Source organism: Gadus macrocephalus, chromosome 15, assembly GCF_031168955.1.
Source record: "Gadus macrocephalus chromosome 15, ASM3116895v1".
NCBI classification, from domain to species: Eukaryota; Metazoa; Chordata; class Actinopteri; order Gadiformes; family Gadidae; genus Gadus; species Gadus macrocephalus.
The window spans coordinates 10269208-10286975 of record NC_082396.1 but is presented as its reverse complement, the minus strand read 5'-3'; the positions used below and the strand labels follow the sequence as shown (position 1 = coordinate 10286975).

Sequence of the window (17768 nt, the reverse complement as noted above, 5' to 3'; positions counted from 1 at the left end):
AAGAGGAATATTGCCAAAGATGATGGGGAAGCTTGAAACCTTCTGCTCCATGCCTTGCCAAACATTTGATTACTAGTGGTTCCTTTTTGTAAAACAAGCAGATTTAATACGGTATGCCATTGGTCAGTGCTGTAAGCCAGCTTTACCCAACCAACCAAACAGCCTCGGCCCCCTTCCCAAAGTCCTCTACGAACCAACTCTACAGAATTTAAGCGGGAATTATCATGAGCGTGACCTTTAGTCCATTTAAAAAACCACCACATTTACCGCAGTACCACCAACAGTTTTGGTTACAAAGTTCAAAATTCCATGGGTTTGGATTTCCTAACAGATCAATTGAATTGCATCAGAAATGCAAGGCTGCAACCCTCTGTCCTAACCCATATTTGAGATACACCCCATCGATGGGGTTAACAGCAACACAGGCTAATGTTAACAGCGACACATTAGCACGTTCACAACGGTTGTTATTTTAGCCTATCCTATCGTCACATATTTCAAATGGGACTCAAACGGGAGGTGATTACCAGCTGGTAGCTTATCAGATTTGGTTTAGCGGTCGCTAATGGTATGATAAGCCACATTAAAGGCGTAATGGGTATTTAAAGACCTTATGAGTTTCGGGAAAAGTGGTGGCATAATACCATCGTAAAAAAAAACTTCATTTCCCATGGGGCTCGGCTGCGTCTTATCTCGGAAGCTGCTTTGCCTCGACTTGGTTTATTAATTTCATTGGAAGTGAGATTTGTGGGTCTCATTTGCTCAAATCAGGTGTATGAAAATTCTCTGAAGAATATATCCATTCGGAGACAAATGATGGTGATATCCTTGATGGGTTTTAAGGCAAACTCTACCAGATAAGCCCCATTACCAGCCAAGACAGAGCCCCCCGCCAAACACATCAAGAGAAATACAAGGTTTGCATTAAATATGAAACACCAAACTAAATAATAGAGAAGGAAAATGTTCTCCACCTCTCTACAAATGCCTGCCTTCATAAAAATGCTTCAACCACGTTTGTAGGAGGAAATTAAAGAGTGGCTTCTGTGTCTAAACCGTATTCTTCTGAATCTTTATGAAATATGCTACGGAATGCTTTTTTACATAACAAATTAAATACATTGTTCTTTAAATACATGATCTAGATCAAGACTACACTATCAGACTGGCCTAATGAACCAAATGGCAGCCCGCTTGCCTATTACAATGTAAATATCTTTTGCCCTTTCCACAGAAAGACACATTATTTCATCGCATTTTTACGAGGAAGGGCATCCAGCGGAAAACGCAGGTTTTCCCGATAAGCTGTTCTTTATTAACTCTCCGAGACAGGCCGCGTTGGTGTCACAGCAGAATGTACAGATTGGGGCCGAGGGATTCAGATTTACATTTAAATAAGAATATAACAGTGGCCTGTCTGTCGGACAATAAGGGAAGGGAATAAGAAAGGGAAACTGAATTACGACCGGACCTTATCGGTTTAGTCTGAACCAACCAGCATAGGGGGCTCAACAAAAGACCACCCCACACACACACACACACACACACACACACACACACACACACACACACACACACACACACACACACACACACTCCTGGCAAGTCAGTGCAGGCATGCAGCTCTAGATACGGCTCTAGAAAGGTGCTGGTCTCTCTATCGCTTGCCTAGCCAGACTGGAACTGTGTGTGTCCATCTGTTTATTGCTCAAGGTGTTAAGACACACGAACAAGCACACATCCAGCAGTACACCGGGGCCCGTGGGCACACAGTGAAGATAATTAGGCCTTCTCCCTGTAGAATTTATTCTTTATGCTTTTTTTTAAACCGTCTGAATGGGAAGTTTATTTAAGGACACTATGTCAAAAATGACCACATATCGTTTTTTGCAAAGGCAGAGGAATTTGTTATGTATCTAGCACTTGTTTTTCTTTTAACAAACATGTACATGCTTAATTTAACAACCATTGAAGACAAATGTGGACAAAATATGCAACACACATTGGAACTCTAACTCTAGTAACTCTAGTAATAACTCTATAAGACTTATTTTTAACTGAAAAAAAAGGCAATGTATTCTTTAAGATTTGATGTCTATCTATTCTGAAGTACTAACATGGTTTATTGACAACCATTACAGACCAACACAGTTGTCTGAAACATCGGTTATAACATTGGTTACATGGCAGTGTTTGTGTTTTGCAACGGTCTTGCATCAGAATTTGACACAAAAATCGTTGCTTTCTGTCAAATAATCCTCCGCTCTCTTTGTCTTCCGACTCTAGCGGCCTCTTTACGAATCACTACACGGAGACGCACTATGGAGAGGATGGAGACGCCATCACCAACGCACACGCGTCCACGGTAGGCTTCCCACTGCACAGGGCCTTTGTGGGCGTGGCAGACAGTTGGCATACAGCAGACCTTTTGGTACACTGTTTAAGAAAATAGATCTTGTTAAGAAGTACAAATGAAAACGTAGACCTACCTCTCGTGTCTAGAGTGTTTGTTGCTCGTTTGGTCTTTGTGTTTCAACGTTTGGGGTCTCTACGATTTTTTGCTTTTAATGTTCTTTCCACATCACCACTGAGTGAGCCGCCTCGAATCCCACAACTGAGAAGACCAGCAGGACGTTCCGTTGCTGCGGCTCTTCAAACACTCAAATCCTTTCTAAGTGATTTTATACAATCTTATTTTTAATTATAATCACGTCTGTGCCAGCGGGTGTGTGCTCCTGTGTGAGTGCCTGAGTTCCCCTAGTGAATCTGTGTGTGTGTGTGTGTGTGTGTGTGTGTGTGTGTGTGTGTGTGTGTGTGTGTGTGTGTCTGTGCGTGTGTGTGCCTGTGTGTGTGTGAGTGAATCAGTCCTCAACCAAATCAAGACTAATGTGAAATAGTTGTAATCATATTGGAGACCTGATGAGTTGGCAGCGACCATGTTGATATTAATTATTATAATGCACGGAAAAGAATGCCAAGGAGTTTGTTAGGCTTGAGTCATCGCTTAATTCCCAGAGGACTGAGTTAATAAGGCACACCTCTTTTTGTGGCCAATAGGCAACCCGGCATGTCACTTAAAAGGCAGAGGCCAAATGTTAAAGTAGGGAAATGGCTGTTTTGTAACAAAGCCTTTGCAACTTTGCAAAGTCATCCACATTTTGTTTTTTGCTACTAAAAGTAGCATTATATTGAGTATCTTTTTGAGTCACTGGATTGCAACATGTTTTATTCTTCAATATTGTATAAATGGTCGGCAGTATGAAAACATAAATATGGCCAGACAGTTTTGTTGTTTGATAAAAGCGTTCATAGTGAGCGGTAAACAATATCCTCCTAATGTATCTTTCATGTTGGAGACGTGAATATGGAAACATTCCCTTCTCCTTGTTTTAGTCTCATCTTCTTTAAAAAAACGTCATTTAAAACAAATGTTGGATCATGCAGTGGACTACTAAGGAGACCCCGACTTTGAATTTCTATAGTCTACCTTAAATGATGCGGTGAATGTGAGATAAAGGATACGTTACAATGATCCACCGTGATTGCAAAGTAATAATTGTACAATCGCAAAACGACATGACCTCGAGCCCCCTTGAAAAAGTTTCCCTTTGAAAAGTTTGTTGGGAATAAGCCAGTGCTGAAGATCTCTTTTTTTACTTTATAATTGACTACTGGTAACTTGCTCAAAGAGTTATGCCTGGCGGGACAACAAAACATTTTACTGGGGAGCTTTATGTGCTCCCATAAAACGTGCCATGAGACGCTGAATGGACAAAGACGCTGAATTAATTAGCCGCTAAAATTAGCCGCTACCTCCGTTGCCCTCATCCAGGGTACCGGACGATGTCAGGCCCGCCCGGTTCACTGTTTAGCCATGGTGTTCCCCCGGGCTGTTCTGCCTCAGCCTCTCTTGAGGCACTTTGCGCGGTGAAGCAGGACAGACATCATATTTTTCTTCCTCTTTTTCTCTCTCGTAGAAAAACTGCTACTACCATGGAGAGGTGCAGGGGCGTCTGAAATCGGATGTCTCCCTTAGTGCCTGCTCAGGCCTTCGGTAAGAAATTAAATATGTAATATGTTACAGGGTAGGTAGTAACCTTTTTTAAGGGCTTTTTCTCCCCTCTTTAAATACATTTCAGGTAGCCTGACATTGCCCGGCCAATTTGCAAATGCATATTGGTCTGGAAGCTCTCAGTTCATTTTTCCATTTCCAAGGGGCGCTATCAGCAGCCGCAGACCAAAATGCACTGGACACAATTGGATAGACCTACGACCACCAATCAGAGCGTGTGACACTTCAGCGGCAGCCATCTTGGTTTATGTAAATGTCTCTGTGGCGCTCCCATAGGGGGTCCTGATATCAAACCCGCCCCTCATTAGTTGAGCGGTTAGGATTGGCCCCTGCCAGGTTGACTGGAAATCTGTCTGAACTGGAGGGGCAAATAGTAAATTTTTTCCTATGTTGCCTAACAGACCAATCTTCATAGACCGCTTTGCAAACACAGCGTTAAATGCAGAAGTTTATTACTTCTTTAATGTGGGCTTTGAAAGCCCACGTCATCCCAATTTCAGGGGGCAATTCTATTTTTATTAGCATCAAAATGCCCTGAGCCCCCGCTCATTTCAGATAATTTCGGACCCTGTTGTGATGTATGCACACAAACAACCAGCAACATCTCTTAGTGTGGTGTTAATTGCCCATGGTCCTGGCCCTGTGTGTGTGTGTGTGTGTGTGTGTGTGTACACAAGTATGGCCTTTAAGTCGTTAGCCCCCTCGGTTCAATGTAAATTAGATGCTAGGAGGGTCCGTTTATTGGTCGGCATTCGTCACAAATCGTTATTTATCACTATACGAGTGCCGTTTAGCACTTATTTCTGTCTGGGTTTCTTTTTCCTAATAGCCACCCGCAAAGTGCCCGAGTTTTAGACATCAGGAAAAAAGTATACATAGAAATTATAATCTGCATCTTCTGCTCAATTACCCCCAAACAGCATGTGCATTTTATTTATTCAAATGTAAATGTGTACTGTTAACATCAAGAGACATTAGAATGTTTATCGTAAATCCCCATTATAATTGGTAAGGACCAGACATTAGATGAACATTCAGGGCTCATAAGACCATATCATTCTGATATAATATTTTGGCAAATTATACAAAATAGATGCAAAGAAACTAGCTGCCAAAGCTTTAAGATCCTTTAGTTCTCTTCTTCTTTCAGTGACATTTACTGTTCACCTACCAGCCAAAGGTTCTGGGTTTGATCCCCATTTTCCCAAGCCTAACCTGTAGGCAACCTTGAGTAGGATGCCCTACCATTCACTGGATAAAAGTATCCGCTAAATGGCGAACAGAAAAAATCCGTGCAACTTCGACCTCGGTTTCCTTAAGAGTCTAGACATCTCGTCTGAGAATGGAGCGACCATTCAAGTGTTTTGTTCACCAATCCCTGTGATTTCCTCGGCAGGGGATTCATCGCCCTTGAGAACAAGACCCTTGTCATTGAGCCCACTCCCAGGCCCCTCAGCGGTGGCTACGCAGACAACAACACCCACCTCCTCTATCGCCTGGAGGACCTCGATCTCACGCCCGGCACCTGCGGACATGGGTTCAACGTGTCATCTCCCGCACCTCAAGACGGCATGGGAAACCCCTTTCATTCGTTCAGCACACGGGTGAGTGTTCTTCTGATTTATTTGTTGTGTTTTCTAAATGATACAAGAACAAATCATTAAAGGGAAAGGTATTTTACTGTCCCGGGGTGAATTTGATTTGCCATTCCAAGCCATTAAAGAATGTATCCAATAGTGATATCACAAGTGGGAGTTTCCGACCATGTGTATGATGGATAGATTAGCCCATCAGTTGTTACAGTCGACTGGGTGAGTGGACTGATGTGTCAATCTATCATTCCATCCACTAGTACATCACTAATTGTGAGGTAAATCTTTTATTGTATACATTGTTTCCGGTAATTGATTGATTCTTTTATATTGCGATATCAATCAAATGTTAATTTGGTGGAAAATAAATGAGTTGAAATGAGCTATCAACCAGGTCAATATGATACGAGATCTTTGTGTTAAAGCCCCAGGTCTCTGCACCACACCGTGGGCTTTACATTGTGGGCTCAGAGGCCATCGTTCGAACCCTCCTGCGGTGGCCTTTGGCCCACAGTGCTCATGCCATGTGCTACGTGTTTGTGGCGTGTTGCGGTCCATCTGCCATCAGACTACACTGTTGGCACATGGATCTGCCAACAGTGTGTAATCCCACTGCCCTTGTTCCGTGTGATTGGTCAAAAGGACAGGTCACATTGCCAACGATGTCCACGCTTTGTCTAAACTTGAATAAATTCTACCAATGCAATCAGGATATCAACATGCATTTACTGTTGAGAACTTAGAATATAGAATGTTTCTTTCTGCTATATAATCTGCATACCAACGAGGCATGTGAGTAATTGCAGATTCCAAACATGTTCTTGGATAAATTGTTGCAATATGCTTTTGAAAAAAATGAATTCATGGTAGCTTAGCCTCTTTTTCGCTGGAACAGATTTATGTATTACAGGCGTAATAGGATTTATAATGAAGTTTTTAAAATGGGTCAGGGGAAGCTGTTATATTCCAACATTGTGCCAACGTGTGGGCCAAAGGAGACCGCTAAATCAGTGAAAGCTTTTTGTGGTCACACATTTTGAACACTTTTTGAAAACACGTTGCCCTTGACACCGGTTATGTGTTTTCCTCCTGAAACCGCCTCCTCTTCTAATTGAATCCCTCTCTCTCCATCTCTCTCTCTCTCTCTCTCTCTCTCTCTCTCTCTCTCTCTCTCTCTCTCTCTCTCTCTCTCTCTCTCTCTCTCTCTCTCTCTCTCTCTCTCTCTCTCAAACGCAGCACAAGAGACATGCCCAGAAAACCACCAAATACGTGGAGCTGGTCATCGTTGCGGACAACCGAGAGGTAAAAATAACAAGTGTACCCAACCACCACCACCGCCGGGCCGCCCTAACGAGCAGCTCTTTAAAGGAGGGGTGGGGTTACCAGTACCACCAGTGACACAGGTCCCAGTGGCCCCGTTGCAGAATTAGGTCAGTGTGCAACATGGTCTAGTGGCAGCAGCCCAGTTCTTCAGACAGGAAGCGGTGAGTAATTCCCCCAGTGGATGGGGGGGTTGGAGTGGGTGTGTTGGGGGCAGGGGGGGGGGGGGGGGGGGGCGGACAGGAAACAGGAAAAGGCCGGGAGGATACAACCCAGTTCTTCTGTAAGCAGACCTGGGCACGCCGGAGGATTTCCTCTCCGCTACGCTCAGCTGAGGCCAGCAGTGAACGCTGAACTGCTTGAACCGCTGTTTGGAACGAGAGGAGCTGTAGAATGGTCAGTCAGTCAGGTGTGGCTGTAAGTTCCTCACCCCCCCCCCCCCCCCCCAGCCACAGGTGGACGCACCTTGTAGATCCACAGAAAGACAGTTTGAGATGTGAAACTCAACACACAGGTTTTAGAAATTGCTTTCAGCATCATGCGCTCCTGTTTGCTTTTGGATCCTTTAATGGAACCGTGGAACCTTTTTTTTTTCTTTTCTGTATTTTGTCGTGCAGTAAAGTGTATTTGGACTCAAAATGGGTTTGTACCCCGTTTGTCTTGGGTGGAAACATTAAGCTCTTCTTTGTTCTCATCTCGGCTGTTTACTCTGGTCCTTTCGGATTTCACACCCAATCTCCGAGCAGAGCCCCGTACATCCAGGTCCAAACAGTCTGCCTCTACGACAACAGAACAGTCTCTGCCACCCCGCTCCTCCCCACGTTTCAGTAATGTCTTATAATCTGTTTCCAATGTGGAATTCTTCACATTTCTTCAAATCTTATATACTTTTCTATCTCTGTCCCTAATGAGGTTTAGGCACTGAGAATGAAAGAAAAACAGCTGAAATGTCTGGTCGAGTTTGAGAAAGTATGGATCTTTCTTTGTTCTTGTTCACTACGGCTAACACAATGTTCTGTGCACAGTTCCAGAAACAGGGGAAGGATGTGGAGAGAGTGAAGCAGAGACTGGCGGAGATAGCAAATTATGTGGACAAGGTAAGAGTCGCCCTCCCCGCGACACAGAAGAAATGTATCTTTTTATTTTTCTAGAGGAGACATACCTTTCAGGAGATATGTAAGGGCTCTATGTGATGTATTGCAGAAGGTTCTTTACGAATGTGATGAAATTGAATACATCGCCGGCATGGAAAATGCAATATTATTATCTCTGGGTGGAGAGAAAGCACACATCGCTTTCTGACCGAAAAACGTATGAAGAAAAAAATAAATTGTCAGATAACAAAATATCAGGGTAGTGTAGCGGCTATGAGGTTGTGCTCCCTGCCAAAATGTACTGGGTACGATCCCTGATAAATTGTTGCATGCGTTTATGTATTTTATCCCTATGAATCACAACCTATTCAAAACATTATAGTGCACACCCTATTAGCAGCAGTGTCAAAAAATTGTCACTTCTGACAAGGACGTTTTCAGATCTAATCTAAAGTCCCCCTGTAGTTCTACAGGCCCCTGAACATCCGGGTGGCCCTGGTGGGCCTGGAGGTGTGGAGCGACGCCGATAAGTGTCCCGTGTCTCAGGATCCCTTCTCCACGCTCCACGAGTTCCTGGACTGGAGGAAAGCCAAGCTCCTCCCCCAGAAACCTCACGACAACGCCCAGCTCATCAGGTGAGAAGAACACACAGAATCACAACTGCCAATTTGGTCCTTTTTCCAGACATAACATCAGGCCTTCACATGCGATGGTGTGCCTGTGGAGGGACTCCTGGCCCAAGGGCCCACCAAAACATTACCGGGGCTAGGGAAATGTAATTTATCTTTGTAAATCGTTCGGAATCTTAATCAACGAATCAATCTTGCATTGCCTATAAGTTTGGCTTGCGCTGCGTGCATTAAGTATGCCAGTCAGATAACTAGATAATAACATGCACAGATATATGATGACTCTTCAATACAGTAAGCCCCCTTTCAATCTTCAAATATGCCAATTATTGAAGACACAGCTAAGGCATGTAGGCCTGCATATATATTTTAGAATGAAATAACAAATTAAAATGCAAATTGTCCCGCAGCCCGGGTAGACTTCATTTATAGGCGTCATAGGTGAACTACGCAAGCCAAGGAGAAGCAAAAATGATGTTATTACGGCGCATGTCATGGTTCCTATGCCGATTTGTCACGTTCCCCTGACAATTTTTAAGCTGGGCACAGAGGGTGATCGATCTGCACGTCCACACCGATGTTACGGCTTGACGGCCGCTTTAAATGCCACGGCCGTGCGTTGACTTTCCATCATGAACGACACGTCACCCCGACCATAAGGCAGGCTTTATGGTCCAAAGCCTAAGTGTGAAGACCAGTGTTTAAAGTCAGATAAAGATAAGACAAAGTCATCATAGGCATACAACAAAAGTATGTTTGGTTAGTCTCAGAGACCAGGAGCAATAAAGATAAGAACAAGACGTATATTAAAAATAATTGAAAAGATAAATAATATACATAATATGCACTTGGGTATGGGAGGAATATAGCTGTAAAGAAAAAATATCAGTGTTTAATTTATAGTCGTATACTGTTCAGAATCTGGTCGCATTTTGATGTCTGTCCTCTGTTTTCTAGTGGCGTCTACTTCCAGGGTACAACGATTGGAATGGCACCTATAATGAGCATGTGCACAGTGGACCAATCGGGTGGCGTCGTCATGGTGAGTTCCCCTGAACCAGCCATCCGTAGGCCTTTTCATTTACTCCACAGCCGCCTCCTCTTCCCTCGACCTAATGTGGTCGTAACCCAACATAAGAAAGGCAGTAAAAACCGTCTGTTCTGTAATGAGATGCTCAGGAGGGAGGACGTATGTGAGCGGGCAGGCTGCAGGCAGATGTGCTGGATGACGTATAATAACAATCTAGAAAAGACACGGAGGCAACGGAAACAGCCGAGAGGACCAACTGAAAAATGTACAAACGTGGAGCTCAGGAACAGATGCAAAATCATGTTTTTGATGTTCCATGTCTAAAAACAAGAGCTGAGGCCTATTATACAAAGCCATCAGAAAAATACAGCCCTGCTACAATCATGCTGAATGGGCTTTGATCCTATAAAACAATAGGACTCTATCTTCTGCACTAAACATGAACTGAAACTCGTACTCCCGCTGCTCTGGGCTCAAGAAGGAGAACCTTGAGAAGGAGAACAGGGATCCCAGTGCTCTCTGTTGAAGGGTTGACTTATACAAGGAGAGAAGTTGTGCTCTAGTGTTGGATGCATAGGCATGTTTTTAAGGGGCCTTGGAGGTATTAAAATGACACATCAAAGAGATTAACGCCTTGATTTGCAATGCTGCAGGCGTGTATCTTCACAATGTATTGTATGTATGTATTGTACTGTATACATTTAGGTATAGGATGGTGCATATTCACCCACACTCCATCATGTCACACACAAATCATATCACACACACGTTCACCCATCCCTGACATACACGCACGCACACACACACACAAACACACACACACCCAAACACATTTACAAGCATGCACATACATACACACACACACACACATATCTTCACCACACATCTACACATGTGTGTGTAAATGTGTATGTCCTGGACATAGAGGCTGGCTGTCCTTGACCCTGGTTAAATTAGCGTACACAATGTTTTAAACCATTCCACATTTACATTTTTATTGGTATGATAAATTGCACCACATTAGGCCTCTACAACACCACATGTGAATAAAAGGACAATCTCCCTAACCCTGTTGAACCACAACACTCCAACACAATACTGACGCACAACACGCAAAAGCCGAGGACCAAATAACAAACCGAGTTCTGGATCTGAGTCCATCCTGGGTCACTTGACTTCATGCCAATCGGGCGGGCAGCTGTTAGTCCGACAGAGACTGCTCTGGATTCCGACCCTCTGACAGATATGTTTGTCTGCGGGCCGGGGTTATGGCCCGGGCTTATCCCCAGATGTGGGGGCTGCCGGCTACTGGCAGGTGGTTGGAGAGACGTCTTGGAGGGAGATCAAAGCTCCAAGCCCCCCCCCCCCCTGAATCAGACAAATCCAGTGCTCACTCACGAGCAAACACTATCAACGACTTCACCTAAAAGGTCTCGTGAAGTTGGCTCAGATGTAGTCGGTTTATAACGGCCTCCGCCGTGTCAGCATGTTTCAATGTGTTTGGCGAGAGAGTGAATATTATCTGTCAACGCAGACAGAAATATCGTAGAACACTTTTAAATTGGCAGTTATTTCCTGCCAAAAATGTTTTATTGGATTTTCTTTTTTTATTGTCTCCATAACAACCCTATCGGGTTTTTATGTGATTGCGGTTTGAAACAAGTCATACACAGACAGACAGAAGACCGACAGACGCACACACAAACACACACACACACACACACACACACGTACAGACAAACACAGTCAATATATAGAATAAAGCCCAGAGTCCAACACAGACACACACACACACACACACACACACACACACACACACACACACACACACACACACACACACACACACACACACACACACACACACACACACACACAATCAAGATACATAAGAAAGCATGGACACACACAAACACACACAGCCAGAATACAAAGACACACACACATACACACAGTCAAGAAACACAATAAAGCTGGTGCACTCTCACACAGCAATATACAAAATAATGCATGGACACACGCAAACCCATCAAACACAGTAAAGATACAAAATAACAAACACAGACCAACACAGTGAAGATGCAAAACAAAAGACAAAAGATAGTGCACTCAAACACTCACACACACACACACACACACACATACACACTGTCAGGATGCAAAACAAGGACACACACAAAGTCAAGATACAGAATAAAGCACACAAACACACACACACACACACACACACACACACAGTCAAGATGCAAAACAAAGGACAAACACAAACAGTCACGATACAGAATAAAGCCCAGAAACAAACACACATAGTCAAGATGCCAAACAAAGGACACACACCGAGTCAAAATACAGAAAAAAGCGAGTAGACACAAACACACAACTATAACAACTGGAGGAGCTGAATTATTCCCATTTTTCCCAGCGAGAGGTGGTGTCTTGGCTCCCCAGATATTACTCTTTAGTCAGGGGAGAGAAGGCGTCTCTGATCTCTGTTGACCTTGAAACGTGACCTTCACCGTCGAGGGAACAACACATGATGTTCCCTCCCCCAGCCCCCCACTCCGAGCGGAGGCAGCGCTGACCACCGGCTAGAAAAGACAAGGAGGAGAGAGGAGCGGATAGGAGAAGAGGAGAGGAGAGGAGAGGAGGAGACAGGGAAGGAGGAGGAGGAGGAGAGGAGGAGAGGGAAAGAGAGCAGAGGAGAAGAAAAGGGGAGAGGAGCAGAGAGGAGTCTAGGAGAGAGGAGACGTGGCAGAGACTATAGAAGAGATGATAGGCGGAGAGAAGAGAGGATATTAGGTGAAAGGAGATGAGGAGAAGAGATAATAGGTGTAGAGGGGATAAGAGGAGAAGCAGGGATTTAATGTGAGGGAAGATCAAACATGATTCTACTCTTGCATGGTTTACTTTCTAGAGAAGGGTGTTCGGTCGGGCTAGAGTTGCTCATGAGTAGTATTACAAGCACGCCTCTGCCAATCATACTTTTTATGCAGTGGAAATCTGTGTGTGTGTTTGTGTGTTTTCGTGTGCGTAGGCGTGTGTACGTGCAGGTTCTTTGTTGACTTTTGCATGTGTTTGTGTGCAAGTGTTTTTTCGTCTACTTGTCTGTGTATGTGTGGGTGTGTGTACAGTTTCTGTATGCGTGTTCATGCGTCGATCTCTGTGCTTGTGTGTGTGTGTGTGTGGGTGTGTGTGCACTGCATAGGTGGTTGAGCTCTGTGGTGTATGTGACACAGCACACTGCTACATCCACGCTACACCCAACCAGAGCCATCACAGACCTGTCATTCCCCCTCCGAAACGCTACACTTCCTGTCTCCATCTCCTGCTCCCCCCTTCACCCACCCTCCCCCGATCCCTTGCCGTCTACGTCGCTACTCTCTCGTCTCTCTCTGCAATTCTGGTGGCAGGCTGCCTTTCCTCACAGCCATCTTATTTCTTGCTCCCCTCTCTCTCTCTCTCTCTCTCTCTCTCTCTCTCTCTCTCTCTCTCTCTCTCTCTCTCTCTCTCTCTCTCTCTCTCTCTCTCTCTCTCTCTCTCTCTCTCTCTCTCTCTCTCGTCTCTTAAAAGATCTTTAAATCCTAAACTTCTTCTCCGGGAGTCAGTCCATCTGAGGATGTCGTTTAGCACTGCTTCCACCAGACACACAGCAAGTTGTGCCCAGAGTCCTTCAGCTGTTCAGTTCTAGGCTGTCTCTCAACGGCCCCCCCAACACCTGGGGCCTTCACAGGGGGGTTTGGGTGGCATTTGGGGTTGAATGGGTTCATGTCTCACACCCAGAGTGTGAGGGGGAATGGGAAGCAGGAGGACAGTGGATAGGAGCAGGGAAAGAAGGCTCTTGATACAGGGTTTGAGGCAGGAGCCTGTTCTGAGTTTGATCGTTGGTTAATAGTTTTTCCTTTTTTAAGATTACCTGTCAAATCTAAAGTCCAAATGAGTGGATGACTGAGTTAAGGGTAACGTCATCATATGATTGTGTCTCAAAGTGCCTTTTCACTGCAGATTTCCACGCATTTTTCTCCAAATTCCAAATAGATTTAAAAACAGACTTGACTGATCGTTACTGACACTTGCTTAGTTAATGGATAATTTATTTTAATTTTATCCTCATATATTTCAACATAAACAACAGCTCCATTAGTGTAAGTAACACAAGTTGAACCAGATAACCTCTAACATGATAATGAAGTATCTACGTGTTCCGGGTTCTCCCAGGACCACTCAGAGAACCCTCTGGGTGCCGCCGTGACCCTGGCCCACGAGCTGGGTCACAACTTTGGGATGAACCACGACACGCCAGAGCGGGGGTGTGGCTGCAGGATGACCGTGGACCGGGGAGGCTGCATCATGACCCCCTCTACAGGGTGAGTTGGACCCTTCCAGCATCATGACCACCGATACAGAACTACTGTTGAGGAAAGCTTCAGTGTGACACACTAGACCTAGCCTGATACCTTCAAACTGCAATTCCGGAACCTCTCAGTTCATTTTCGAATTCCAAAGGGTGTCAATAACTGGCACAGACCATAATGCCTCTGGACGCACATGGATAGGCCTACAACCAATCATAGTCACGAATCGGGTGACGCAGCACAGGGCGAAGAAAAAATGACATCTTTCTTCTCAACAAAAGCGTATTTTCTTCTCTAAGTGAAAATATACTGTCCACTTCGTTTAATACTGTCCCGTAATCCAGAATCGACAGACCGTTGTCCATCAGCGGCAGCCATCTCTGTTGTTGTTGAATTGCCACTGCTATTTGTCCTGGTGTTTTACCCTCGTGTTGGATAAGCGTTTGTGGTTGGTCGGTCTGCTTCGTGCCTGGCAGAAAAAGATTTGTATGGGAGCGAGGCCAAATTGTCCGGTTTCCATGCTACACTTGACCAGCATTGAGTACAAGTTTTATGAAGGCATGGCCATGCTTCCCCAACTTCTTGAAAGGTGTCTTCATTATAGAGCAGCATAGGGTGCATGATGCAACGGTCATTCTCAAGCATCACAGCATCAACAGACTTCACAGAATGCATCCACAATGGACAAATGGTTAATGAAAACAGCTTATACAGTTAATATATAATGGATTAATTAAAGATGACACAATTCACTTATCATTTATGTATATATAAATATATATGTAGCTCTTTGTGTCTATGTAATTTGTCTGTCTTTAACTGCACATCGTATATAACTCTATTGGTTTCGGTGCTATTGTACTGGCAACATCAGTGCTGTAATTGTCCAAATACTTAGTAAAGAGATTGTGTTTCCTGATTGTCTTTGCACCATTTCCACCCCACACTGTTGATGTTGAATACTAAACTGCCACGGCTCAGCAGACTCAGATGAATGAAACGCTCCCCTCTCGCCGTCCGTCGAAAGCGCTTTGAATCCATGCGCGGCTCAAGGACACAGGAGCACAATGGGAAAAGGCCCGCTTACTTACAGCACTTCTGTGTTGCAGCCGTTAAACACCATGACATGGTCAGCTGCAGATGAAATCACTGCGGCAGCTACTTTCCAGACAAAATTAGCAGTTGCGCCTGCCTTGTGGGTGATTGAGCTGTCTGAGCTGCTGAGTAGGGCTTAGCAGTGCTGCTGTGTATTCAAGATGTGTATGCTTCAGGGCGGCCTCTTCCTGATTTCCAGGGGTGGCAGGACAGTCGACGTACATGCGCAAATAGACACATGCATAAACAAACACTCGCACACAAACAAAAAAGGAAAACACCAACACACACACATACATTCACATGAATGCCAACACATGCATCGCCCTCAGACACATGTAACACCACACACAAAAGCATATATTGGCCAGAGCTGATGGCCAATATTTCAAACACATACATGCATACACACACACACGCACATACAGGGCTGTAGTGGAGGCACGTAAACGGCGCTGTCAAGGCTAAACACACTTAAACACGCCTCGAAATAGCACTAACTCACCTCGAAATAGAGTTTATGTAACTTTCCAATTTGCTCGAGTGAAGAGTTCCAAATGTACCAGCCCAAGCCATAGTATATTCGAAATTGGCTGCATTATGAGTATCTTCGATTTCTGTGACACGGTATCTGTGACCAATCACATCCTCTATTGCGGCAGCCGGGCTCATAGAATGGGGCTTGCTCTTGCTAGTCTGCTCTAGCTGTCAAAGGCTGACTAGCGTGTCGGGATTCCTATTAAACGGCCATACGGCGACTTCTAAAACGTAAAAAAATAAAGCTATCTCCTGCTGATACCAGCAAAATATCTAAACCTCAAAGAGAGCGCAAATGAACTATACAAGTAAAATTAGAATCACTCTGATTTGCTACTTACTTTCAAATGCTAATAAAGTTATACTTAGCAAGAAACGGTGTGCTGAAGACCTTATTTAAGGCAGGTAGTGATGCAGGAAGCACAGAGAACACAGGGAAAGGAGGAACCGAGAGAGGGGGATCTGAGTAAGGACGAGCAGGATGAGAAGGAACAGAGTGAGGAGGAACAGGAAGAGAAGGAACAGAGTGAGGAGGAACAGGAAGAGAAGGAACAGAAAGGGGACAAACAGAGGGAGGAGAGACAGAGAGGAGGAATCAAGAGAGGAGAGATAGAGGAGAGACAGAGTGAGGAGGGACAGGAAGAGAAGGAACAGAAAGGGGACAAACAGAGGGAGGAGAGACAGAGAGGAGGAAACAAGAGAGGAGAGATAGAGGAGAGACAGAGTGAGGAGGAACAGGAAGAGAAGGAACAGAAAGGGGACAAACAGGGAGGAGAGACAGAGAGGAGGAAACAAGAGAGGAGAGATAGAGGAGAGACAGAGTGAGGAGGGACAGGAAGAGAAGGAACAGAAAGGGGACAAACAGGGAGGAGAGACAGAGAGGAGGAAACAAGAGAGGAGAGATAGAGGAGAGACAGAGTGAGGAGGGACAGGAAGAGAAGGAACAGAAAGGGGACAAACAGAGGGAGGAGAGACAGAGAGGAGGAAACAAGAGAGGAGAGATAGAGGAGAGACAGAGTGAGGAGGGACAGCGATGAGGGACAGAAGAGAAGAGAGACAGAGAGAGCGGACAGAGAGGAGGGACAGAGAGAGGAGAGACAGAGAGAGAGCGGACAGAGAGGAGTCGCAGAGAGAGGAGGAACAGAGAGGAGGGACAGAGAGAGGAGAGACAGAGAGAGAGCGGACAGAGAGGAGTCGCAGAGAGAGGAGGAACAGAGAGAGGAGGAACAAGAAGAGAAGGAACAGAGAGGGGACAAACAGGGGGAGGAGGGACAGAGAGAGAGACAGAGAGGAGAGACAGAGAGAGGGGAGATAGAGAGAGGAGAGACAGAGAGAGAGGACAGAGGGGAGACAAACAGAAAGAAGACAAACAGAGGAGAGACAGACAGAATGCAAACAGGGCGGAGACACAGAGAGTGGAGAGACAGAGATAGGAGAGAGTAAAAACAGTGAGCAGAGGCCACCCAACGGCTGCTGCTCCTCCAGTTTTTATATCGACATATGTTCCATCAAAATGTTCAGCTTCTTATAATGTGAATCACATTTGAATATCTAAGCGATGTGATCTAAAGTCTTTAAGCTTCAGCAATTTCTTTGAGAGCCATGCTCCCCACTCCAAATACAGTTTCTAATTTCACATTTTCTACTACATTCTACTACATTCTACATATATAAACAATATTCTGAATATATTATATTATATACACTATGCTCTGGTCCACCTTAACTTGATTAACAAATTCATAGTTTGGCCACCTCTTTTTTTTTACCAATACTACACCTCTGGTTCCACACACACATAGACTAAAGCAAACATCAGTGTGTGAAGTAGCAGGTGTATCAGCTGGGTCTGCGTCTCTGTGATAACGGCCTGCTGGCCGTGATGGACCGCCTGGACGTTTCCTGTGTAAACACCAGCCAGATAACCGGGCCCCGAGACGTCATAACAGATTTCACCCTTGGGCTGATGCCAATTTACTTTATCTGATTCGAAGTCCCCACAAGTCACAGACGTATGAACTCAAGACTTGATTCCTCTCCAAAGCAG

At 44.9% G+C, this 17768-nt stretch overlaps 1 protein-coding gene across 2 annotated transcripts in view; it reads left to right on the top strand.

Moving 5' to 3' along the window:
• Positions 1-17768, top strand: part of adam12b (ADAM metallopeptidase domain 12b) — a 71416-nt gene that overhangs the window by 31931 nt on the left and 21717 nt on the right. For both annotated transcript variants that reach the window (XM_060072803.1, XM_060072804.1), the window contains exons 4-11: positions 2287-2365; positions 3978-4054; positions 5469-5676; positions 6901-6966; positions 8010-8081; positions 8544-8713; positions 9665-9749; positions 13953-14101. In XM_060072803.1, coding sequence (XP_059928786.1) covers positions 2287-2365; positions 3978-4054; positions 5469-5676; positions 6901-6966; positions 8010-8081; positions 8544-8713; positions 9665-9749; positions 13953-14101 — 906 coding nt within the window. The remainder of the gene's footprint in view (positions 1-2286; positions 2366-3977; positions 4055-5468; positions 5677-6900; positions 6967-8009; positions 8082-8543; positions 8714-9664; positions 9750-13952; positions 14102-17768) is intronic.